Genomic DNA, 27691 nt, shown 5'->3' with positions numbered 1-27691 from the left:
AACAAGTTTTAGAAATCATAAAAAAGAGACACCATATTTGATACAGTAAACATTTTTATTAATCAACCAAAAATACTCAAATTAAGAACTCCTATTTCACATTTATCCCAAGGGAAGGCCTTCAAGAAGAAAAACAAAAATCATTGCATTTTGGTTAAGTTACCAAAAGTGAATGTTGATCTTAAAGCCAGTTGGCACAAATTTAAATTTTATAAAGGCAGACGGATGTAAATGACACTTCCTATGAATAATCCCTTGTTTTTTTTTTTTTCTCATCAGTTGGCAAAAGCATAAAATTGGCTTCATTTATGTCCAACATCATTTGCTAAACAGCCTGTCCTTCAAAAACAATGAGCTGATAAACATCTGTCAACCAGAAGAACAGGATGTGTTTCAGTCTCAAGTATTAGTTCACCAGATCTTAACTGGACATGAACACGTATCATGGAAGCAGGTTCCGCTTTGGCGTTGTTTCAGCGTTTCCAGCGGTGCTGCTTCCTGGAGTCAGTCACCAGGTGCTCTCGTCTCCCCAGTTCAGGTCATCTCCATCTCCCCAACCATCTTCAGTCTGTGGGAGAAAACAGGAATTTAAGTTTAAATACATTTCTACATAAAGAGTGAGACGGCTGTCTGTGCAGTCTGATGAAAAAGATTTAAATTATGGACTTAGCAGAGTACAGCTTTTTGGCTCATTTATTTGGTCTTTACCTTAACACCATTGTAACAAACTTGTTCTATGGTTCCACTCACATCCACCCTACATGGTGTTTTTCATCGAGGGTCCATCATAAAGATTACAGTACTCAAACTAATGAACAGCTGAGTGTTTTTAGCTACCACCACCATACTGTATGAAGGTAGCCAAAACCTACTGTTTTCACCCTGTTGAGGTTTCAAATCCCGCAAAATCTCAGAGGTGTCCGACATGCAAGTTGTCAACAACATTGAGAACAGCAGTGAGACGCTCAGGTAACACTGCAATTTAACCACTGTGCACGGGCAATGACATTAACATCAAAGTAAAACTCTGTATATTGTGCCTAAAACTCTCGTGACTATATTATCTAGGCTTGTAGACGTTATTGTGTTTGTTTTTATGTAAACATGCAAGAATCTCAAGTGATTTCACCGTTATTTACAACGGGAATTGCCATGATCCGATACACTTCCTGTTCATGTCATTGTGGTGGAAAGTGAAGTACGCTCTATTAATATCTCTAAAATCAGAAAGGTCTTGTCTCAGAGTGATGCTGAAAAACTAATTCATGCATTTATTTCCTCTAGGCTGGACTATTGTAATTCATTATTATCAGGTTGTCCTAAAAGTTCCCTAAAAAGCCTTCAGTTGGTTCAGAATGCTGCAGCTAGAGTACTGACGGGGACTAGCAGGAGAGAGCATATCTCACCCGTGTTGGCCTCTCTTCGTTGGCTTCCTGTTAATTCTAGAATAGAATTTAAAATTCTTCTTCTTACTTATAAGGTTTTGAATAATCAGGTCCCATCTTATCTTAGGGACCTCGTAGTACCATATTACCCCATTAGAGCGCTTCGCTCTCAGACTGCAGGCTTACTTGTAGTTCCTAGGGTTTGTAAGAGTAGAATGGGAGGCAGAGCCTTCAGCTTTCAGGCTCCTCTCCTGTGGAACCAGCTCCCAATTCAGATCAGGGAGACAGATACCCTCTCTACTTTTAAGATTAGGCTTAAAACTTTCCTTTTCGCTAAGGCTTATAGTTAGGGCTGGATCAGGTGACCCTGGACCATCCCTTGGTTATGCTGCTTTAGACGTAGACTGTGGGGGGGTTCCCATGATGCACTGTTTCTTTCTCTTTTTGCTCCGTATGCATCACTCTGCATTTAATCATTAGTGATCGATCTCTGCCCCCCTCCACAGCATGTCTTTTTCCTGGTTCTTTCCCTCAGCCCCAACCAGTCTCAGCAGAAGACTGCCCCTCCCTGAGCCTGGTTCTGCTGGAGGTTTCTTCCTGTTAAAAGGGAGTTTTTCCTTCCCACTGTAGCCAAGTGCTTGCTCACAGGGGGTTGTTTTGACCGTTGGGGTTTTACATAATTATTGTATGGCCTTGCCTTACAATATAAAGCGCCTTGGGGCAACTGTTGTGATTTGGCGCTATATAAAAAAATTGATTGATTGATTGATCAACCCCACACAACATCCATCCCTGATAAAACAAAGACCCTAAAACGTAACTCACCCTCTTCACAAAGGAATTCTACTTTAAAAGCAGCGTTGTCAGTGCCAAAAATAACTGGTCCTCCGCGAACGTAACCAAACCTGACAGTGCATTGGGGCTCCCCAAATCGATGTGACCTAAATAACATCATACAGATACAACTAAAGGGAATTTACAACACAACGGCCTAAATCCACCATAAAGCGCAGATTTTTCATCCCTGCACATGTCCCCTGGCTGTGGCAGAGAAAAAGTTACTTTCAAGAGGTGGGGAAGGACCAGTTGTCTGCCTGGGTGGTTGCTACCCAGGACCAAGCCAGTTCTGCACATGCTCCTTCCTAGAATTGACTCACGTTAATTAGCATGCAATGACGTTTGCATACTAACATTAATAATGTGCAGATGAGGTTTGTCCTGAGTGAAGATTACCCTCCAAAAAGGCAAAAAAAAAAAATTAGCTGCTTGTGAAGTTTTCTGTAGGAAGCTAAAAGTCCTACGTACTTGCACCTCAAATAAAATGCTGTTAGAAATCTTTTAAAATTTCAAATAGTGACCACAAACACTCACCTCAGCCAGGTTGGCAGCTGCAAATTTGGATGTGAGCGCTGAAGTGTCAAAGGAAGAGTCATTCTTGGCATTTTGCAGCGGAGCTGCAGACAGTTCAGTGGCACTCTGTCCCAGCGGCAGTAGAGCTGAAGAGGACAGCTTGATGTCCGGCACCATGTCTGCAAACAACTCCAGCTCTGGGTCTTGCTCGAGTTTTCGTTTCACCTTTATTGTGAACTCCTCTCCCAGACCTCCCACCCCTCGATTCATCTGGGGCACTACTGGCTTTAGACTGGGGCCTGATGAGGTGTGTAATTTTTTAGGGTCCATCTCTATTTGACTCCAGCCATCATGCATATATGAAGTGGTTTTGCTTTGTGTAGACGGCCGTTGTGTCGAACTCAACCTGAGGGGTTTGGAGGACCCTAATGGGGCGTGGTTTACAGGTTTAGTTATAGCCTGTCTAGGTGGTGCAAGTATAACTGGGTCTGATATGGGAGCTGTAGGTGAGAGATCAGAGATCGGGTCAGTGTCCTCAAAGTCTTCCCAGGGCTCCTCTTCGATGTTGTGTGGTGTGAGTAGCACTCTGCTGCTGACTGCTTCTGTCTGTGAAGACTGAATGTGGATCTGGACTTGCTGTTTATCTGCGTTCACTCTGTCCTCTGTATCGCTCCAGTCAGGCCAGTCGTCAGGTGGGCTGTCTCGTCTATCTGCCTGCTTTGCATCGTATGGCAACGGCTCCATTTTGCTGCTTTGGGTAAAGCCATTCAGAGGTAGAGACATTTGGCTGCTGACATCTGAAACAAGTCAGAAAAACAGTGAGAGTGACACATAAAATAAAACAATGAACTGTGTGGAGGGCCGGATCAAACCTGATTTTCGTGGCACAGCACAATTTCTGGGAATCTCAGCTGTCACCGGTAGACTGTCCACATTATTCAGGACCAGTTCTTCAGTCCCTGGTGGTCTGGGGAACAAATTCAAAACAGTCGAGGGCTGTGCCATTTGGGGGTGAGGGCCCCCAACTATATGGATTGGAGAAGCTAAACAGAGATTAAAACAAACAAAAAAGTCGGACTGGTGATGCTATATACTGTACAAGGTGCATCCAAAAACTATCCAACCTCATTTCATCCCACGGAAACAAATGCAGCATGCAAGGTGTCATTTGGTGGAGAAATGTATGGAACGTTCTTGCGCATGCGTGAATTTTTTCTAGTCTGCAGTGCACGGCCTAGAGAGCACAAAGCCAAAGAGCGCAGACATGTACTGCACCTCCATCGGTTTTTCATGATTGATTGACTTGAGGCCATCTATAAGCTGAAATGAATAAGTGACTTTCATAATACAGACTTCGGTCATGGATCCTTCCATTTTGATGGAGTATTTGGGCATGCAGAGAGTGTCAGCGAAATTTGTACCAAAGCAGCTGACTGCGGAGGAGAAGCAACTGTGTTTGGCAGTCTCACAACTGCTATTTCTGGTCTGCTGATTCAGGCTTTCCTGGCTAAACACTCCTATGATTCCTCAGACTCCCTGCTGTCTCACACACACACTTCTTGCAGTAGTTCTACCATTGACTGCAGCATTTTTGGAAGTTGTCTTTGGAATGGTTTCCAGCTGGGCCACTGCACTCTGCATGAACTCTTCTCGCGACTCAATTAGTCCCTTTTAGTGTTGTTTTGAATAGCCAAAATTCAGAGAGAGCCATATCAGTAGAGTAGGAAATCTGAACAAAGTACAGGAGTGATGCATTTTGCCAGAAATGTGCCCTCCACATGTCCAAATCCTCTGTTAATGTCTCTGTCTGAAGTCATTCCATCATGTTAAAATCTAACAGAAGAGCAGTAATTCACACATACGCGAGGTACCCTTCACCTCTCCACCAAACGCCACAAATACAAGATATTTAATGTTCAAACTGATAAACTTTATTATTTTTGTGCAAATACACTAGTGTTCAGAATAATAGTAGTGCTATGTGACTAAAAAGATTAATCCAGGTTTTGAGTATATTTCTTATTGTTACATGGGAAACAAGGTACCAGTAGATTCAGTAGATTCTCACAAATCCAACAAGACCAAGCATTCATAATATCCACACTCTTAAGGCTATGAAATTGGGCTATTAGTAAAAAAAGTAGAAAAGGGGGTGTTCACAATAATAGTAGTGTGGCATTCAGTCAGTGAGTTTGTCAATTTTGTGTAACAAACAGGTGTGAATCAGGTGTCCCCTATGTAAGGATGAAGCCAGCACCTGTTGAAAATGCTTTTCTCTTTGAAAGCCTGAGGAAATGGGACGTTCAAGACACTGTTCAGAAGAACGGCGTAGTTTTATTAAAAAGTTGATTGGAGAGGGGAAAACTTATACGCAGGTGCACAAAATTATAGGCTCTTCATCTACAATGATCTCCAAAGCTTTAAAATGGACAAAAAACCAGAGACATGTGGAAGAAAACGGAAAACAACCATCAAAATCGATAGAATAATAATCAGAATGGCAAAGGCTCACCCATTGATCAGCTCCAGGATGATCAAAGACAGTCTGAAGTTACCTGTAAGTGCTGTGACAGTTAGAAGACGCCTGTGTGAAGCTAATTTATTTGCAAGAATCCCCCGCAAAGTCCCTCTGTTAAATAAAAGACGTGCAGAAGAGGTTACAATTTGCCAAAGAACACATCAACTGGCCTAAAGAGAAATGGAGGAATAATTTGTGGACTGATGAGAGTAAAATTGTTCTTTTTGGGTCCAAGGGCCACAGACAGTTTGTGAGATGACCCCCAAACTCTGAATTCAAGCCACAGTTCACAGTGAAGACAGTGAAGCATGGTGGTGCAAGCATCATGATATGGGCATGTTTCTCCTACGATGGTGTTTGGCCTATATATTGCATACCAGGTATCATGGATCAGTTTGGATATGTCAAAATACTTGAAGAGGTCATGTTGCCTTATGCTGAAGAGGACATGCTCTTGAAATGGGTGTTTCAACAAGACAATGACCCCAAGCTCACTAGTAAACAAGCAAAATCTTGGTTCCAAACTAACAAAATTAATGTTTTGGAGTGCTTGCCCAATCCTCGGACCTAAATCCAATTGAGAACTTGTGGGGTGACATCAAAAAAGCTGTTTCTGAAGCAAGACCAAGAAATGTGAATGAATTGTGGAATGTTGTTAAAGAATCTTGGAGTGGAATAACAGCTGAAAGGTGACAAGTTGGTTGACTCCTTGCCTCGCAGACGTGAAGAAATCATGAAAAACTGTGGTTATACAACTAAATACTAGTTTAGTGATTCACAGGATTGCTAAAAAAAGCAGTTTGAACATAATAGTTTTGAGTTTGTAGCATCAACCGCAGATGCTACTTTTATTATGAACACCCCCTTTTCTACATTTTTTTTTTTTTTTTTTTACTAATAGCCCAATTTCATAGCCTTAAGAGTGTGCATATCATGAATGCTTGGTCTTGTTGGATTTGTGAGACTCTACTGAATCTACTGGTACCTTGTTTCCCATGTAACAATAAGAAATATACTCAAAACCTGGATTAATCTTTTTAGTCACATAGCACTACTATTATTCTGAACACTACTGTATTTGCACATTTTGAAATGGATGCCTGCAACACGTTTCAAAAAAGCTGGGACAGTGGTATGTTTACCACTGTGTTACATCACCTTTCCTTCTAACAACACTCAAACATTTGGGAACTGAGGACACAAATTGTTGAAGCTTTGTAGGTGGCATTCTTTCCCATTCTTGCTTGATGTACGACTTCAGTTGTTCAACAGTCTCTGTTGTCATATTTTGCGCTTCATAATGCACCACACATTTTCAATGGGTGACAGGTAGGACTGCAGGCAGGTCAGTCTAGTACCCGCACTCTTACTACGAAGCCACGCTGTTGTAACACATGCAGAATGTGGCTTGGCATTGTCTTGCTGAAATAAGCCTAACCCTGAAAAAGACGTTGCTTGGATGGCATGTGTTGCTCCAAAACCTGGATGTAACTTTCAGCATTGATGGTGCCGTCACAGATGCATAAGTTGCCCATGCCATGGGCACTAACACACCCCATACCATCACAGATGCTGACATTTGAAAATTGCGCTGGTAACAATCTGGATCGTCTTTGTTCTGTTTTATCCTGAGGACATGACATCCATGATTTCCAAAAACAATTTGAAATGTGGACTCATCAGACTACAGCACACTTTTCCACTTTGCGTCTGTCCATTTCAAATGAGCTCGGGCCCAGAGAAGACGGAGGCGTTTCTGGAGGTTGTTGATGTATGGCTTTCACTTTGCATGGTCGAGTTTTAACTTGCACTTGTTGATGTAGCGACGAACTGTGTTAACTGACAATGGTTTTCTGACGTGTTCCTGAGCCCACGCGGTAAGATCCTTTACACAATGATGTTGGTTTTTAATGCAGTGCCGCCTGAGCAATAGAAGGTCACGGGCATTCAATGTTGGTTTTCAGCCTTGCCGCTTATGTGTAGAAAGTTCTCCAGATTCTCTGAATCTTCTGATTATATTATGCTGCGTTTACACATAGGCAAGATGCATTACGAATGTCATATTTGCATCATTCTTGGCCCATTCCAGACATTCTTAATGTGACTTCATGCATCTGAATAGGTTTCTTAATAGTTGGTGCTAGTGTTGGTGCGTGATATTCGTGATTTTCGTGGAGCATGTTTTTGGGTGTCAAAAAAAAAAAAAAAAAAACTTCCACGAATGTCACGCACCACCCTTATTTCGCCTCATGTCGTGGAGGTAGCAACTAAGCGTGTTGATCCGTCTTGATTAGTGGTGATCCTTAATAGAGCGTGACAGAGTTCTTCTCTGATGTGCGCACAATTAAACCCTGCTGCACCGCATTCATTTTCATTGTTGCAGTATGCTGAAGAAAGACAGTGATGCCAAGTCAGCTAAAAGTCTTGTTCCAGTGCTCCTCAGCGCGCTCCTGCAGGTGTTCCACCTGCTGCATGTGCCTGATGTTTGGGAAAATGAGTGACACGAGAGCCGCGTGGAGCCACACATCTGGCTTTCAGTCTCCTCCTCCTCCTCTCTCCATGGTACAGAGCCCAACTCAGCATGCAATCACAAAGGTCTTCTGGCTTTTGAGGAGCAAACTGGAGCGATCTGAATTGTTCAGCAACTGACAGTTGGATGAATATGGGGGTGTGTGTGGAGACAATTTGCCTCATTCACACCGTGACAGAACTTAATGCGCTGTTACGTGCGATAGTGCGCAACAACACGGAACATTATTCTTGATAATGGGGCGTAATGGTTCCTGATAATTCTCCAGCAACACGTGCCATTAACTGTAAGACGTGGTAACAGGTTGCATCAGTTCCTGAGGACACTTGACACCTCTGCCTCAAATCATCACATTCGTGATCAGCGGCCAAGAATGTCTATTTTGTGGCATTCGTGACGTGCCGTCGTTGAGTAAATGCAGCATTACAGACTGTGGATGATGGACTCCCTAAATTCCTTGCAATTTAACGTTGAGAAACATTGTTCTTAAACTTGCTGGACTATTTTTTCACGCAGTTGTTCACAAAGTAGTGATCCTCACTCCATCTTTGCTTGTGAACAGCTGAGCCTTTTGGGGATGCTCCTTTTATACCCAATCATGACACTCACATGTTTTCAATTAGGTGTTCTTTGACCATTTATCAACTTTCCTAGTCTTTTGTTGCCGCGTCTCAACTTTTTTGAAATGTGTTGCAGGTATCCATTTCAAAATGAGCAAATATTTTCACAAAAACAATAAAGTCTATCAGTCTGAACATTAAATATCTTGTCTCTGTGGTGTATTCAATTGAACATAGGTTGAATAGAATTTGCAAATCATTGTATTCTGTTTTTATTTACATTTTATACAACGTCCTAATTTCATTGGAATCTGGGATGTAGCATAACTATGTTGTTCAATGTAATATATTACATTATGAACAATATGAACATTATGTAACATTATTATCAAGAAAAAAAAGCCATTAAATTTATGGCTGTTTAAGAAAGAAAAATAACATCTTTAGAATGATTTAAGAGGTTGTAATTTGTCATCTGATGGTTAATAATCCCATTAATTCATTTGATTGCTTTGGGTGTAGAGAGTCAGTCTCAGACGTGTTGCTGTGGTCCCAAATGACGCATGCGCAGTGAAGGCAGGTCGGACCAATTTTTACATCACGTCTATTTGAAGTGGGACAATGCATATTAATGAACCTAGTTACATATAAATATGTCGGATTATAGCGGGATGCTAATTTCCATCCGTAGTCCCAGTAACATAGAAACAGACTAAGAACACACAACATACCAAAACAAATCAACCATGACAGAAAACAATTAAAACAGAATATACATACAAATATTTACAAATTCAGAGTTGCAACAATTGATTGTTAATAAGCAGCCGACAGGTGGAGGAACCAAAATGATGGTGATGGGTGACTGAGGTGCAAAAGTGCTGCATTAAAGTGACAAGTGCTACGTGCAAAGTGCTTCAGTGCCTGGTTGAATTGCGTATTACAGTACTGGGTTGTATTGCACGTTGCCCAATAGGGCAACGGGCATTGTTCCTGAATCGTATTGTAGCCCATGCATCGCGCAATCTTATTTTATGTCACACGTGCACCCCCCCCATAGCAGTTTCACTTAGTGATATTGCAAAGACTTGATGGTGATTACATTCAGAATTTCAACCACCCTGCTCTGTAGGTTGGCAAAGCTAATTGTAGTCAGCTATTATTACTGCTGGTGAGATATGCGCTCCCAGAGTGCATGTCATGTTGCTTACTTTCAGGGGTGACATCGGTAGATTTGGTGAAGTTGGGTGTGGTACGTTTAAAGATCTTTGTTCTCTCTCCTCCAACCACCACTTGTGCCCCCAGCAAGGGCACCAGCACTGACAGACCTTGCAGCGTCATGGCAACCAGATTATCATTGGTGTCTCTCATTCCCAGCAAAACCTGCAGTAAAAACAGGCTGGAAAAAGGACTCGATATTTGTACAAAAGGGTACAAACTGTGACAGAAAAAGACATTGTCAGAGAAATAGACAAATAACAACTGACTCGTCAAAGACAACCCCTTTCTTACTCATTCGTTAGGTTTTAATCTTTCATGTCCTTTGCATCATGCTTTTCTTATGGAAAAATGGCACAAGGACACCAAAACAACACCTGAGGTAGGATCTGGTTTTTGAGCTCATCATCCTTGAAGAACTCGGCATAGATATGGATATGAGTCAGCAACACAATCCGGACGTGCTCTTCATTGACCTTGAAGAGTTTGAGGAGCTGAGGAATCACATGTTTTCGGTAGAGGGACAGAGACAGCAGGCATTCCTCACCACTACCAATACTGGAGTCTGTCAACACACCAGGTGAAGGAGCAAAGCATGAACTATAGAAGACAAACTCATAACTACATCTGCCTTCCAGCTGCTGTGTCTCAGGTGATTTCTATATATGCAACCTTACCCTTCTTTGGCCTGAGCAGATGTGGGAGGAAGCTGTTGACTGCCATAGGTTCTGCAAACACTAGCGAGGTGAGCAGTTTTGGGACAAGACGTGCAGCGATAAGCTCTTCTGGAAGGTTCTGGACCATGTCTAACAAAAACCTAGACACAAACAGCCATCAGGGTAACAGCTGCGCTTTCATTTAATTATCAGCAAACTTGGTAAAATTACAAATGATTGTAAATTCATTGGTGAGTTTATGGTTATCACATATTGATGGTAAAAAGCAGTGGTGTCCAAAGTATTCCAGAATGGGACAGAGGGTGCAGGTTTTCTTTGCAGCCACTGACTCCAGCAGGTAATTTCACTGATTAACATCACTTTGAGCAGATGGGATGAGTTCATCAGTGAAATCATTCCGGAAGCAATTAGAGGCATTTTCTACAGCCAACCAGGAAAGGAAATGATTAATTCGCTATGAAATAATTACTTTATAAACACAGCGTCCAGCGCACAAAGCGCGGTATCCAGTGGAACAAAGCACGGCGTCCAGCTGGGAACACAGCAGGTGGGATCATCACAACAATGTGCGGGCAAGTGCATGGATCAAAGTCATGCAAATGTCAGTGCACCTTAAGTTCTAGGCCAACTTTAAAGACAAGCTCAGGAAATGGGACTCTGCACTTAAAGCCAATGAGGAATACGCCTATTTAAAGCATTGCTCGAGCATCCACCAAAAACTCTTTCCCACTAGAAACCAAATACAGGATGGGAGCTGAGTGGGTTTAGTGATATACAACCCCTGGCAAAAATTATGGAATCACCGGCCTCAGAGGATGTTCATTCAGTTGTTTAATTTTGTAGAAAAAAGCAGATCACAGACATTTCAAATTGCAACTTCCTGGCTTTAAGAAACACTATAAGAAATCAGGAAAAAAATTGTGGCAGTCAGTAACGGTTACTTTTTTAGACCAAGCAGAGGGAAAAAATATGGAATCACTCAATTCTGAGGAAAAAATTATGGAATCATGAAAAACAAAAGAACGCTTCAACACATCACTAGTATTTTGTTGCACCACCTCTGGCTTTTATAACAGCTTGCAGTCTCTGAGCATGGACTTAATGAGTGACAACAGTACTCTTCATCAATCTGGCTCCAACTTTCTCTGATTGCTGTTGCCAGATCAGCTTTGCAGGTTGGAGCCTTGTCATGGACCATTTTCTTCAACTTCCACCAAAGATTTTCAATTGGATTAAGATCCGGACTATTTGCAGGCCATGACATTGACCCTATGTGTCTTTTTGTAAGGAATGTTTTCACATTTTTGCTCTATGGCAAGATGGATTATCATCTTGAAAAATGATTTCATCATCTCTGTGGAAATTTACTCACTGGAACGGCACCAAACAAAAGTTCCAGCATCATCACCTTGCCCAATTCAGATTCGAGACCCATCACTGAATATGACTTTCATCCAGTCATCCACAGTCCACAATTGCTTTTCCTTAGCCCATTGTAACCTTGTTTTTTTCTGTTTAGGTGTTAATGATGGCTTTTGTTTAGCTTTTCTGTATGTAAATCCCATTTCCTTTAGGTGGTTTCTTACAGTTCGGTCACAGACGTTGACTCCAGTTTCCTCCCATTCATTCCTCATTTGTTTTGTTGTGCATTTTCGATTTTTGAGACATATTGCTTTAAGTTTTCTGTCTTGATGCTTTGATGTCTTCATTGGTCTACCAGTATGTTTGCCTTTAACAACCTTCCCATGTTGTTTGTATTTGGTCCAGAGTTTAGACACAGCTGACTGTGAACAACCAACATCTTTTGCAACATTGCATGATGATTTACCCTCTTTTAAGAGTTTGATAATCCTCTCCTTTGTCTCATGTTGGAGCCATGATTCATGTCAGTCCACTTGGTGCAACAGCTCTCCAAGGTGTGATCACTCCTTTTTAGATGCAGACTAACGAGCAGATCTGATTTGATGCAGGTGTTAGTTTTGGGGATGAAAATTTACAGGGTGATTCCATAATTTATTCCTCAGAATTGAGTGAGTCCATATTTTTTTCCCTCTGCTTGGTCTATAAAGTAACCGTTACTGACTGCCACAATTTTTTTTCCTGATTTCTTATAGTGTTTCTTAAAGCCAGGAAGTTGCCATTTGAAATGACTTTAGTGACATGTCTGTGAACTGCTTTTTTTCTACAAAATTAAACAACTGAATGAACATCCTCCGAGGCCGGTGATTCCATAATTATTGCCAGGGGTTGTAAAACTGTTTGTGAGAATGTATTATTCTTCCTCTGCAAAAGTTCATCTACTGATGACTTGTTCACTAGACATCATAAGGGGTTCACAGATACATGAATTAGTCCAAGAACTAGAATTGATGGAAAAGTAAAAAGTGTTTTATTTTGTGTAAGTATGTATGTGTTTGTGTCTGTTCTGCAATAGAGCTGCCACAAACGACTATTTTGATAGTCAACTAGTGATACCATTATCGATTCCACTTAATCAGATCCCTTATCGATTCCCTTATTAATACCTCCTGTGAATTTTCTGTGTGCTACAAGTAGGCTTTACAGGTTTTCTATGTCAGGTCTTAAAGTAAGTAAATAAATATAAACTTGGTCACTGGATCCTTGATGTTTGGACACAAATAAACTCTACATGGTGGATCCTTGATCTCTGGACATAGAATAAAAATCTGTAGTTTTTGTCAAAAGCATTTCCTTTCAGACATTAACGGCATGATTGTCTCTCCATACGTCTGAGCTGAGCTCAGCTGGCTGCTGGAGTCTGAAGGTCTGCAGCCATACATTTTTGGGCTGCTGCACATCTGCCAGGATGTCTCATTTTGGGAGGAAAAAAAAACAAACATTTTAATCGATTGCAGTTTATTGCTTGTATTACAACGTTTGGAAAGAGGCGTCATTTGATTTAAATGGCAATTCGCTTTGAAGTTATTAATTCCGTGCAGACGCTAGCTTTCTAACTTAACTCGGCAGCGCAGCGTTTGGAGCAACGGAACGGAGGACAATTCTTGTTTCTTTCTCACAAAAAGACACACAACAAGAGTGACATATTTTAATGGCTTTGAGAGGGGATAAGAAGCAGAGTTGCCACTTGTGAAGAGGAGCGAAGCAAAGATCCAGCGAAGCAGCAGATTGAAGTACTGCTTCACTGGTTCAAAGCAAATGACTGGTCAACTACTAAATTATCTGTCAACGGTTTTAATAGTCGACTAGTCATGGCAGCCCTATTTATTCTGCAATCAGTGGTACTTAACAGTTAGGGAGCAACATACTAAAATAGAGGTCAAACTAATTTATTTAAATAATTTACTGATGTGTTTTCCACACCATTTTAATAATTCATCTGATAAAGATAGCCTGACAACACTATACAGTATTCCTGTGTACAGCCCCAATTCCAGTGAAGTTGGGACGTTGTGTGAAATGTAAATAAAAACAGAATACAATGATCTGCAAATCCTCTTCAACCTATATTCAATTGAATACATCACAAAGACAAGATATTTAATGTTCAAACTGATAAACTTTTTTGTTTTTGTGTAAATATTTGCTCATTTTGAAATGGATGCCTGCAACACATTTCAAAAAAGCTGGGACGGGGGCAACAAAAAACTGGGAAAGTTAAAGAATGCTCAAAGAACACCCATTTGGAACATTCCACAGGTGAACAGATTAATTAAAAACAGGTGAGTATCATGACTGTGTATAAAAGGAGCATCCCCAAAAGGCTCAGCCGTTCACAAGTAAAGATGGGGCGAGGATCACCACTTTGTGAACAACTGTGTGGAAAAAAAAAAAAAAAAAACAGTCCAACAGTTTAAGAACAATGTTTCTCAACGTTCAATTGTAAAGAATTTAGGGATTCCATCATCTACAGTCCATAATATAATCAGAAGATTCAGAGAATCTGGAGAACTTTCTACATGTAAGCAGCAAGGCCGAAAACCAACACTGAATGCCCATGACCTTCAGTCCATTAGGCGGCACTGCATTAAAAACAGACATCATTATGTAAAGGATCTTATCGCGTGGGCTCAAGGACACTTCAGAAAACCATTGTCAGTTAACACAGTTCGTCGCTACATCTACAAGTGCAAGTTAAAACTCTACCATGTAAAGTGAAAGCCATACATCAACAACATCCAGAAATGTCGCTGCCTTCTCTGGGCCCGAGCTTATTTGAAATGGACAGATGCAAAGTGGAAGTGGAACTGAAGTTGTACATCAAACAAGAATGGGAAATAATTCCACCTACAAAGCTTCAACAATTAGTGTCCTCAGTTCCCAAACGCTTTATTGAGTGTTGTTAGAAGGAAAGGTGATGTAACACCGTGGTAAACATACCACTGTCCCAGCTTTTTTGAAACGTGTTGCAGGCATTCATTTCAAAATGAGCAAATATTTGCACAAAAACAAAGTTTATCAGTTTGAACATTAAATATCTTGTCTTTGTGGTGTATTCAAATGAATATGGGTTGAACAGGATTTGCAAATCATTGTATTCTGTTTTTATTTACATTTTACACAATGTTCCAACTTCACTGGAATTAGGGTTGTATAACTAGCATTGTTAGCCGTTTCTGTTATCCAAGGAAGAACATTATGTAACACAATAATTCTAAATTGCTACTCACTTAAAGAATTCATTTTTTTCTTCTTCAGTCTTCAGGGTCAGACTCTTCAGAAAATTCATCACTTGGAGGAAGTCATTCCTAGTCATGTGGAAATGCACACAATGTCACTGAAAGCCAATTTTTTTCTCAGGATTCCCAGATGAGAACAGAAGCAACATGACCATACAAACCTAAAAAAGTCATGAGACAGCAGGGAGCTGAGGGCAGGTCTCAATAAGAAGTCAGGGTTCAGCAGGCCCGTGTGCAGAGTTTTCTTCAGACTGTCAGACAGCTCCTGTGACACTGGAAAAAAACGACGACAGAAGTGTTTGAGATGATATGATCAAATTTGACAGGTCATGAATAAGCATTTAAAACCACTTTTATTCTGTGCTTACCGTAGCCATTCAGAAGAGGGAGTAGGGTCTCAACAACCGCTCCAAAAGAGAAACAGTCCCGCGAATGAGCATGTTTATCAGGAAGCATTTTGAAGCCCTCTACCTGTTAACAACGCAGTTTATTGTGTTGTAACATGGACAAATCCAATTCCCACCCCCTTCATTTTTCTGTCTCAGCATAGTTCAAGTTACCTGCTCTTCTGGAGGAACACAGCTGGTCTCCCTCACATTCTGTATGTCACTAAGAAACTGGGGATAAAAAACAAAATCTGACACATTCCTGAAGATAATATCCAACACAGGTGCAAGAAAGTAAGCTAAAGGACATGAGCGTTTATCGTATGCTTTACCTCAGGTGTAGCTTCAGAGAACTTGCACACAGTCTCCATCCCTCCTAATTTCCACTGACCATCTTCACTAACAAACACAGATGACATGCATATGTTGTTGTGGCTTGACTTACCCTGTTGGGAGACAGGAAAGAACTTACCGTATGCATTCCCAATTAACGCAGGCAAACAGACAGCAAAGACACCTGAACCGCAGCACTTTGCCTAATGATGCCTTCAGGACCACTCTGTGCTTGTTCTTCTCATCACATGTCACTTGTCAGCAGTTCTAACTGCATTTACTGTAACTACAATAACTCCATTTTGCTTCTTTTTCTCACCCTCTCATGCAGGAAGACCAGAGCCTGCAGGAGGTCGTAGATGCCTGCACAGATTTCCTCTGGGGAAAGGCTGTCCAGCAGCAGTTCCAGGGGCTCTACGCGCTCTGTCACTAGGTGGATGCTGCCGTTCTGCACTGAGCAGGACAAGAACCGCAGTAGACACGGGTGCCTTAAGGTCTTCAAATGCTGCATGAAACGAAAACAGGATAAACAGGATGTGCCTCAAGATCTCCTGATCTAATTAAAATGATAAAATGAATTTTTTTTGACTTCCTATGTGCCTGGAGGATTACTTAAATACAGACTTGCGCATTGCCTGCGGGGATCCACGGGCTCTAGATTGGGTAGTGCTCATAAAACAGATAGTTGACATTTTTCAAGGGTGGCAAGAAATTATGCAAAGTTTCTATATTGATTTGGAATGGCGTGCGAGTCCAGAATGTAATTATCAACATCCATTGTTCACTGTTACATAATATTCGTAATTTTTCCAATATTATTAGTTCTATCAACATTCCATTTTGGCAGTGTTCATCCATGACCCAAAATATCAAACGGCAAATGTCAGCTCTCCCCAGGTTGTCCGTGATCAAAGCCATACACACAGTCCACTTGGCTTTTAATATATAGTATACAAATAACAAATGTTTATGAATTCAATGGTAAGAATATTTCTTGACGTGAAAGATAAAATGTCCAATTCAGCGAGGCTTCGACACACATTAAGCAGTATATCTAAATAGAGGGGGATCAGGATGAGAAAACAGCCATCAAAAAACCCTCCAGAATGCATTGCTGAATATCAAAAAACCCAAATTTTCTGGGTGTCTTGAGCGACTCCCCAGACCCTATCAACAAAGGTCCATTTCAGATCCTGGCTACAGGCCTGACATTTTAATTTGTATTAAATGAAGTAAAAGCTGTGGAAAAGACCCCTTATAATGTGTTTATCCTGAAGTATTTAAATAATGCATAGGTTAAAGCCTTTCTATAATTTGATGGCTGCATTAGACCCCTGTCATACATAACAGGATTGAGGCCGAATGACAAATTGGCCCACATCCATAAAGCCTACTTGCAACACACAGAAAATTCACAGGAGGTATCGATAAGGAATCGGACTGATAAGCGGAATCGATAATGGTATCAATATCGCAAAAATGTGATAAGCTGTAATTTACGAATGATCCAACTAATCGCAAAAATAATTGTTGACTTGTCGACTCTCAAAATAGTTGTTTGTGGCAGCTCTACTTATTTGCGTGGCTGCCTCGAATGTTTTGCACATGTGCAAAACACTCCTGGCACAGTCCAGGTGGGACACCCATTGAACCGCAGTCAATATACAGTCTGATGTGTGTGACAGCGCAGGTCGAATATTGGCCAGGGGCTGCAGGCAGCCTGTGGTGAAGTCCCTCTCACCCCGGGTGCACCGTGTGCTGACAACATCGGCTCACAAATGCTTCGTCAAACACGGCCTAAATATATCCCATGTCAGGCGCCATCCCGCAGCGCACCGTGCGCCGATGATCCAACAGGACAGCGCAGCGCACAGCCCCTCAGTGTACTCTGTGTTCAACACATCTCCCTCACCGTGCTGTGTCCGTTAGCACAGTGCTGACAGTCTGTCATGTGTGGGGCACATATATCCATCCTGGCAGTGCAATGTCCTGCTCAGAGGTCAGTGTGTGCGAGGGAGTGAGTAGATGAGCAAATCAGTGAGTGAGTGACAGCACTTGGGCGCGGCGTCCGTCCAGCACTATGAACGCTTTATTTACGATTCTGGTGCAGTCTGACAGCAGTCCGTATCTATTCACTGTTGTCAAACAACATTTGGGCTGCAGCTGTGTGCGACTCAGTCTGGATGGGATCCACCCACATTCTACGTGGTCGTCCGGCAGTCGTACATGCCCATCCAAATGTGCCTCAAAGTCCCCCCCAATTCTGGCTGATTCTGCTTGATTCCTGCTCATTCTTGTTATGTTTGATAGGGGTCTAACTTTGCATCTGATGGATATGACACTGAGTAATATGATGTGATAAACCAAGGTGGGTTTGACAAATTCTTACATTTTGAATAATTAATGGTAGTCATTTTGAAATGACAAGGTCAAGCTTATCATTTTGCTACGTTTTCCAGAAGTACTTAAGTTAATTTCTCAGGAAAACATATGATTAGACACCAATATCATCAAAACTGGTCAAGGTTAACCATTTCTAAACAAAATTTTCATACAACCCCTGGCAAAAATTATGGAATCACCGGCCTCGGAGGATGTTCATTCAGTTGTTTAATTTTGTAGAAAAAAAGCAGATCACAGACATGACACAAAACTAAAGTCATTTCAAATGGCAACTTTCTGGCTTTAAGAAACACTATAAGAAATCAAGAAAAAAAATTGTGGCAGTCAGTAACGGTTGCTTTTTAGACCAAGCAGAGGGAAAAAAATATGGAAACACTACAATCCGAGGCCGGTGATTCTATAATTATTGCCAGGGGTTGTATTATTAAGCATTGTTGACCTTTTCATATTTTGGGCCAATGCGTCCTCATTTGAGGTCGGATGCATAACAAACTATATATTTTTGGAATCATTATGAGCAGACAAGTAATTTGATATGTATATTGACACAAATAGGATGATTTTAAATTTTGACCCTTGTTGCTCCCTTCCGAAAATGCACGAAAGTTTGAAGAGGGCAGCCCAGGTAAAAAATGTTGAAAATCCATCAGGGAACACAAAACTACTTTCAAACCTTTGTTCCCAGAGTTTGGTCACAGGGTGTGCAGGTTGGTCTTCTAATAAATTTTTGAACAGTTTGAAAATTTGACACTGATTTCAAAACTGGTGCTGATGGTGGCTGTAACTGCTACGTACCAAATTTGTTCAAGACTGACAAAGATGGATCAAGAAGTTAATATGATGCTTCAAAACGCACCCGGAATTGCTATTTAGGATTAAACCGGAAGGAACAGCGCTCTGTGGAATAGCCTCATAACTTGTTCTTTAAAACAGGCATTATTGGACTGAGTTTTAATATGCCCAGGCAAACTATTCCACAACCTGGCACTACCAAAAGAAAATGAAGACTGATGAAAAGATTAACAGAAAGGACAACGAGGGTAACTATTGTTAAACAGTTTTCAAAAGTAGATTATGACTTTACCTCTCTTAAGATGGTCAGAACACATTTTCCTCTGCTGTTTAGGTGTCCATTTGTCTTGACAGATGGCTTTTCTCCAAAGCTGTAATCTTTGTGGTGCTTTGTGTGGGAATCTGTTGTATGATTTCTTAGTTTCAATGTCATTATACTTCCCTGATGAGTTGTTGCACAATGGAGCAGCACAAAAACTACTTTTCTTTTCAGAGCAGGTGTTTGAGTGAATCACTCAAAAAAATGGGGCACCTTCTGTGTTCCCCATTGAGCTTATCTTTACCGGTAAGTGTTACACGCCGATTTTTTAAGCCAAAAATTAATTGTAGTGCATGTGACAAAATTACAGTGTATTTATGGAAATATGAAGCCAATGGATTGCTTCTGCAAAGATCACAGCATTGTCTGTCAAGCTGAAGTCAATAATACTTTCTTGTCATCCAAGACACCTTAACTGCAATGTATAATCTTTCTTGGGATGCCCCCATTTTGCATAAGGTTACCACAACATATGCGGTGTGGACCTGCATTTTGATTTGGCATGAGTTTTACGCTGGATACCCATCCATCCATCCATCCATCCATTTTCTTCCACTTATGCTAGGTCGGGTCGCGGGGGCAGCAGCTCAAGCAAAGCCACCCAGACCTCCCGATAGACTCCGAGCTCCTCCCGAGTGACAGAGCTCCTCACCCCATCTCTAAGGGAGCGCCCAGCCACCCTGCGGAGGAAACCCATCTCGGCCGCTTGTACTCGCGATCTTGTTCTTTCGGTCATGAGCCAAATCTCATGACCATAGGTGAGGGTCAGAACATAGATCGATCGGTAAATCGAGAGCTTTGCCCCCCTGCTCAGCTGGATACCCTTCTTGACATAACTACAGATACATGAAGATTGTGGTACACAATATACATAATGTTGGAAAATCTATGGCAACAAAACTAGTTATTGTGACACAACAAATTGCAAAGCAGATACAGTAAAACTTGCATATAATGGATTCAGGTGGACCAGCGAATTATGTCTATTATAATCAAAATCCCTTAAATGTATAAAACAGACAAAATCCGGTGCTATATGTATAAAAATGGACAAAATCCATTATATGTAACAGACTTGTTACGGTCAGGAGGCACCCAACAATCTAACGGGATTCCCCAGGACCATTTAGGCTTATGTATTTCCTTGATTTTATACACCTCACCTTGAGCAGGGACCTGCCTCATTTAATGGCTGGGTTAAAACTTTGTTTAAAAAAATGAATGCCTGCTTTAAAGAAGTGCCGGGCATTATGAGCATTAAAAAGGATTACATTTAGTTGAGTCACTCTGTTTTCTAAGTCCGCTGTGGAGTGGTACCTTAAAATCTTAAAGCCTGATTTATGCTTCTGCAACTCTGTAACTCTATAACTCTGTGATCCTTTTAAAGTTTTCCATCGCCTTGGTCGGTATCTTAATGCAATTTACTGCAGAACAGTGGCCTTTTCTGGATCAACTGGTCCCTCAATGAACTCCACTTCTTTATACAAGCATCAACCTCCAAACCAACATTATGGTACATGCAATTTCCCTCCATGAACTGTGGGTCATCTGAGAGTCTTTGTAGTTTTTCAACTCTGTGTTGTAAAGTTGATCATATTTTCTGACTTTTCTGCCAAAAGTTCCTCTATTTGATCCATGAGCAAAATGTAATCAGTAGGGATGAGCAAGTATACCACTATCTGTATCTGTTCAACCATCTAAACAATCTGTACTTGTTGTGGGCGGGGCCTAAACCGGAAGTGGGCGTGCTTTAACCCAAAATGGCTGGGACTTAAATCAGTACATTATTTTAAGTCTGAAATTGATATGGATTGATCAGAAGTTGCTATATTTGTTTATTTGAAAACTATTTACAGAACAGCCTCAAATTTGAGATTCAAATCAGTGTTTTTGATCACAAAAGTAAGAGAACTAGTTACAGAACAAGTTTTTTATGAACTCAGGACCTGAATATTCTTAAGTGTATGAATGAATATTTACAGTATAGCCTCAGAATTGAGATTTAATGTTTTTGATCACAATAGTAAAAGAACTTATTATACAGAACAAGCTTTTTATAAACTCAGAACATGAATATTCTTAAGTGTATGAATGAATGAATAACAGAACAGCCTCAGAATTGACATTTAATGTAGTAGGAAATTATGAGCTACTAAGTATGCATGAACAGGAGTTGGCATACTCAACAACTTTTTTTTTTTTAATTTTATGATCAAACTGATTTTTTTTTCCAATTATTTATTTATTTTTACTACTTAACATTCTTGGCATTTTTTTCCACACACAGTTAAACAATACTGATTAAGGTGTGTGTGTGTGTGTGTGTGCACGCGCAAGTGTGTGTGACAGTGACTGTGTGAGAGAGAGGTTGTTCTACTGACCAATTTATTTTCATAAACTGCAGTGAGAAAGTGTCAGATACTGCATGCAGCCATATTCAATAAAAATATTAATTTAGGCTACTTTGTGTGTATATCTGTAAGTGGTCTGTAAGAGATTATTTTTTAATGATCTGTGTGAACTTGGTGATGGCAAACAGGGAAATAATATGTCAGCCTTGTTCACTGTATTCTTCTCAAAAGCACCGACTTCAGTAGGAGCAAAGTTCTCCAACTGACTTTATATCACCAGCCAAACAAAGAGCAAACAAACGGTCAAAATAAATAAATAAATAAAAAAAAACGACCGGAGTGGAGGCAGTGACCGACGCGACATGAGTCGTTTTCAGCTCTGTCTTGTCAAAAGCACAGTGTACGATACGAAACAAGTTCACCAAGTAACGTTAAATACCATACAAACCGAAAAGAGGCAAGCTGAGAGAGCAACGTGAGGTAGAATCAAGCCAAGCACAGAGAGAGAACCTGTGTGTGTGTGCCAGAACCTGCAGACAGACGTGTCTGTGTAGGGAGAGGTGCGTGCTGTGTGTGACTGGCCAATCACAGATGATCTAAAGTGGTTGTCTTTAACACTGAAACTTAAGTGCAGCAGCAAGCAGCATTTTGTTAATAATCCCCAGCCTTGAATAAAGGCTTGCCTCATTTAAGCACCGGGTCTGAGCAGGGTTGAAAACATAAATGCCTGGGCTTTTAATCAAGGAAATACAGTACCCATTTTCCTTGCTAGTGTCAGTGCTGAACTTCATTTCGTATCTCTGTTGCGCTCTGTCCAGTACATGCGAGGGGTTTTTAAAGGAAATGCATTCTGATGGGAAGGGACATTTTGTGCGATGTGAACGAAAATGTGTTACCCAAAATGTGGTATATATTCTATTTGTTACATGGAAAACTACACAAAAAAACAATGGGACTTTTGCTTTTGTCCGGTGAGTACAAGTAGCCTATCCAGTTTATACAATACTACCATCGACATTAACGCTTGTCTGATTTCTGGGAAAAGTGTAAAATGTGATCGGACAAACAGTAGCTTTAAATCGTTGTCCAACCGGACAAGTGGCTTTTTTTTTTGGTTTAAAACGTTCAAATTCTTCTCGCACCTCACGAGAAAGCGTCTTCGGTTTTTCCTGCCACTCTCCACGCAGCGGACAATCGGAAAACATGATAACACAGGGTTATCCCCAGACAATGGAACGACGCCGCTGCGCCACAGTGTTCTGACAGCACCGTCACACTCTGCCCTGCTATCAGGTAGTTTTTCTAAAATACAGCCAGGCTGTTTGTGCTGCACTGGCCACTCCCCCGCCAGCAGAGAGCCGAGCAGCGCTGCAGCGGAAAAAAACCTCAAAGTCTTCACATAAAACGAGCTCCTTCTGCTTGCATAGCTACAGAAATTCATTTATAGGCTTTATTTTACAGTTGAAAGCCTTCCAAAGTTTGCTCAAATATGGTGTGAGAGTGAAGACTCTCATTCCCTCACAGAGAGAGAGAGAGGAGAGGAGAAAGAGGAGAGACAGAGGGAGGGAAGGAGGAGAAGTGTTATTAGATGTAAAAAAGCAGCAAAACAATTTTAATAAACGATCATCTTCACCACACAGCCTCGGTGAAACAGTAAAGTGTGAAAAACTGATTCAGAAAGTTTTTTTCATCCAGGATTCATCTTTAAAAGAGCAGATTTACTCCTTTACTTCTTCCAGAATTATTTTCTTCATTTTATTTTTATTATTATTGTTTATGCACCAATGACACCAGATCAAATTACTTGTATGTGAGAACTTACTTGGCAATAAATATGATTCTGATTTGACAATCAAATCAGTCCAGCTTTTGTTCAAACAAGACAATTAGGGGTTATATTGGGTTTTTTTTTTTAATAAGTATGCAATTCCACTCAAAAATGTTGAAGAAAAAAAAACTAAACTGGCAACATGACAGAAAAACTCTGTCTTACTGAATTAAAGGTACAGTGTGTCATTTTTAAAAAAGAGAGCAAATGTTATGTCCATCAAATATTAATGTGTTTTTAAACTTTTCGATATCATTTATTTTGTTAACAGACAGAAAAATACAAAAAAGAACTTTGATATTACAACATAAGTGTAAATTTTTTGTCTATTATTCTTGCTTTCAATGCATCTAAAACCAGTCAAAATGACTCGCAACGCGCGCCGCCTCGGGCGATAATTGCCAACAGCACTGCTATACTAAAAATTTCTGGGGAGAACTCTGTATCATGTGCACGAGACCACTGTATGGAGTGTGCATTCGTAGCATCTTCTTGCAAGATGCTGTGGTGGGAAACATTAGATAACGAACACAGGGATGAGATTGGCAAATTCGATTTTCAGAGGAAAATAATCCAGGGTCCAGGGGCCGCAGGTCCCGGCGGGTCCAGGGCGGAGCCAAAGCATTTTTGCTGTTTTAAAACATGTAAATTGCACTAAAATAATATTAAAAACTATGATAAATGCCAGGTGTTCATATCTATAATTCAAACTGTAAACCCTTACTAAGACCATCTACTGTACATGTGTATTTTTGTGACCAAAATATTTTTTCATTACTAGACTTACTTGATTTTCAGCATTCTCCACTTTCAGCATGGCACACTTGTCAACAAGCATACATGTACATCCTCAAATACATGTACATGTATAATCCAATGTTCTATGTCCATTGAACTGTCAGACCATATAAGATTTATATTTAGTCGATGTGATCTCCACCTATAACAGTGTATCACAAGATCATTGCTTCACTTTATCATACTGGACTAATTATATATGAGGACTGTTTCACTGTTGCATCGTTTCATAAAAGCGCTCTCTTGCGCGCGCTCACTGTCTCAGAGAGAGAGAGATTTTTTTTATTTTGAGGAGTCTGAGTCTCCTTCAAATAAACCCGCTCTCTCTCCTCTATCAGACTTCTTAAAATAACTCCGCTCTCTCGTGCGCGCACGCTCTCACTCTGTGTCTAATCAGAGCTGCGACTTTAAAATAAACGCGCACTCGCTGCATGTCGGTGCGCTCATCAAACGCCCTGAACGATCAGTCTGATCAAAGCTGTGACTCTAAAATAAACGCGCACTCGCTGCATATAAAAAAAGTAATAATAATAATGTTAAACGACTCTGTTTTTGAGCCGCACCACACCATGCAGCAGGGCGCACTTCCAGAGGCAGAAAATAGCACTGAAACTGGTGTAGCATGGCACATGCGACTGTGTGCACATATTAAAACGAGAACACACGCAGCTGCAAGTATGAACGAACACTGTTAAAGGCTGAGTACGCGCGTATTTCGGCCGTATTTAAATGAAACACAACGCTGCAATGAGCAGCTCTATGAATACGCCACTGTGAAAGCCCCTAAAGGTACTCCTGGCAATTTTTTTTTTTTGCATTTTTACCCCCCCCCCCCCCCCCCTCTAAAATTTTCTCAACGGATTTGGACGTTTCAAAAAATAGACCCCCAGGACTGTCAAATCTGCGGAAATCCGCGGATCCACGGAAAAATCTCATCCCTGCGAACATTGCATCGATTAACACGCCTTCTGAAGAATATGCTGAACAGAATGTCTTTTCTAAAATCTCTGAAACCGGGCCAGATACCAGGGAAAACACCAGTCAAATGCAAAGCATCAACCCCTGCAAGTGTAGAAGCTTCAAAGAAGAGGAATGAAGAGAAAGGAAGAAAGAGGACGTTTGTGAGTAGCTGGACACAGGATTATTCGTGGCTGGGGCACAAGGAAGAGTACAACACAATATACTGTGCCATGTCTGTCGGGATTTTCCTTAAATTGCGGACCAGTAAGGCATTTTTAAATGTTGAAATAAAAGAATATGATTTGCTTTATCAAAAAAGATACTGGCAAATGATCATGCATTGAACACTGATGAATTCAGAAAACACAGGAGAGAAGCAGATGCATATTGGCATTTACCAATTATTTTAAGTTTTTCCACAATTATGAACAATCGCAGGAGAGAAACATTATGAGCTATGTCTTGGTTAACAGATTAAAAGGCTAGAGGCTATGCATGCAATATGTAATAAAATTAGTTTTTTGGAAATTGAGTTTTACCACCCACACAGGAGAGAAGCAATTTATGAAAAAGTGTAATTTCAGGACTTCCACAGTGGCATGCCCCCAGACACCCCTAGGTGACACACGCCATTGGCGTATGTATAGCGTGCCTTCAAGCACACTTCAAGCAGCTTGGGCCTGCGGCACCTGCTTGTCCGGACAACCAGCTTTTCCTGTAGGACAAGTAACCCTGGCGGTTTAGGACAAGTAACCCTGGCGGTTTACTTGTCCTATGGACAAGTACAATAAAAAGCTTAATGTTAATGCCTGCAATAACGATTTAGGTGAGTTTTACTGTAAATACATGGGCGTTGGGGAGTTGGGGTGAAGGATGCGCTGTGTGAGGGGACGTCAGATAAAAGTGGCGTCTTGCCCTTTGTTTTTCTCCTGACGTTTTTGTGTTGTCAATCTGCTGTTTCACACGCTGGTCAACTAAGTGGTGGTCATTCATGAGCAGGACTACCAACGGTCAAGTGGAAGAGCTCTCACCTTTGCAGCTTTGTTGACTTTGTCTTCGTTGCCTTGTTGGTGGACAAACACTGAAGCAGCCTTCCCATCCTGGAGCACTGCTGAGTACATTGTCAGTCCGGAAGGCAGCGTTAGCAGCGGCTCCTCCAGAGTGCAGCTCTCCAGAGTGCAGCTCTGCACTGCGCTACTCTCTGCGCCCATGTTCAGTCGAACGCTGAAACGTCAAACACACATCACATTAACACCACATGGCTGTCAACCTGAGCACAGCTGTAAGTAAACCTACCTCAGATGTTGCCGACACGCTAGCTAGCTAGCCTCGGTGCTACGTTAGCCAGCGGGCCATTGCGCAAGTTATTAGCACTCGCACCGACACACCAACAAACCTACTGAATACTTTCAATGAAATAACAAAGACTGTAACAAAAATGTAAGACAAACTCCGATTTAAAACTGGATAGTGGTAACATGGATCAAACCACCGTTCTCTGTGATCTGTAAACACGGAAGCTTCTGGGAAGAGACGAACCCACAGAACAGGATGGGGGTGGCTGCAAAACCTCTAAAAATATTACAAATAAGCCACTAAAGAGAAAGGGCTTACAAGTTAAAAAAAAAAAAACGTAGTTATATATATCACACTCGCATCATAGACGGAATTATACACCACATTAAGAGACTAAGCTGTGTATTTTAAATTTATACCAACTACAAATACCCCTGTTGTAAACGGTAATGGTTGTAACTAAAGTGGTGCGAGAAAACAACTATAAATAAATTTAAAGTTGCACGGCATACGAATATAACGTATTATACAATTTTATAAACGACATCGTTGATTAAAACTAAACTCTGTATAACATAGCACTGCTGCTACACAATAAATCAGATTTGTAACTGCTTTATATCAAGTGAGAATTATTGCTCACAAGCATCAGTCATCAATCAACTTAATTTTGGCCCTGTTCAAGGGCGCATCAACAGTGTGGAAAAGGAGGATGTGGTTTCATTTAGAGGCCCTTGATTGAGGAGAGTGAACTTTTTATGTTTTCATCATTTTAAAAAAAAATCTAATTAACCACATACAGCAACACATCCAGGTACAGGTACTATCAAAATAAATACGAGGGCTGTCAATAAAGTATAGGTCCTTTTTATTTTTTTCAAAAACTATATGGATTTCATTCATATGTTTTTACATCAGACATGCTTGAACCCTCGTGCGCATGCGTGAGTTTTTTCACGCCTGTCGGTGACGTCATTCGCCTGTGAGCACTCCTTGTGGGAGGAGTCATCCAGCCCCTCGTCGGAATTCCTTTGTCTGAAAAGTTGCTGAGAGACTGGCGCTTTGTTTGATCAAAATTTTTTCTACACCTGTGAGAGACATCGAAGTGGACACGGTTCGAAAAATTAAGCTGGTTTTCAGTGAAAATTTTAACGGCTGATGAGAGATTCTGAGGTGATACTGTTGCTTTAAGGACTTCCCATGGTGCGAGACGTCGCGCAGCGCTCTCAGGCAGCGTCATCAGCCTGTTTCAAGCTGAAAACCTCCACATTTCAGGCTCTATTGATCCAGGACGTCGTGAGAGAACAGAGAAGTTTCAGAAGAAGTCGG

At 41.0% G+C, this 27691-nt stretch overlaps 1 protein-coding gene across 1 annotated transcript; it reads right to left on the bottom strand.

Annotated features, from left to right (window-relative positions):
- Positions 1-40: 40 nt before the first annotated feature.
- scyl3 (SCY1-like, kinase-like 3) lies at positions 41-26591 on the bottom strand. Its single transcript, XM_034179809.1, has 14 exons — positions 26363-26591; positions 26098-26290; positions 15935-16120; positions 15615-15728; positions 15457-15513; positions 15265-15367; positions 15058-15169; positions 14888-14965; positions 10239-10378; positions 9939-10126; positions 9555-9726; positions 3608-3778; positions 2757-3532; positions 41-568 (listed from the first exon to the last, which is right to left on the bottom strand). Exons 2-14 carry the CDS (start codon positions 26275-26277, stop codon positions 509-511), a joined length of 2337 nt encoding a protein of 778 aa, XP_034035700.1. The 5' UTR covers positions 26278-26290; positions 26363-26591; the 3' UTR covers positions 41-508.
- Positions 26592-27691: the final 1100 nt, after the last annotated feature.

The sequence above is a fragment of the Thalassophryne amazonica genome, chromosome 10 (genome assembly GCF_902500255.1).
Source record: "Thalassophryne amazonica chromosome 10, fThaAma1.1, whole genome shotgun sequence".
Taxonomy (NCBI): Eukaryota; Metazoa; Chordata; class Actinopteri; order Batrachoidiformes; family Batrachoididae; genus Thalassophryne; species Thalassophryne amazonica.
The sequence above is the reverse complement of the archived record's forward strand: the minus strand, read 5'-3'. Positions and strand labels throughout refer to the sequence as shown.

Excerpts from the sequence above, each read along its gene's own strand:
- scyl3 (XM_034179809.1), bottom strand. The coding sequence starts at position 26,277 with ATGGGCGCAGAGAGTAGCGCAGTGCAGAGCTGCACTCTGGAGAGCTGC. Across the intron at positions 15,368-15,456 it reads GTGTTCCTCCAGAAGAGCAG|GTAGAGGGCTTCAAAATGCT; the intron begins GTAACTTGAACT and ends CGTTGTTAACAG. Across the intron at positions 3,533-3,607 it reads TGCTGTGCCACGAAAATCAG|ATGTCAGCAGCCAAATGTCT; the intron begins GTTTGATCCGGC and ends GACTTGTTTCAG.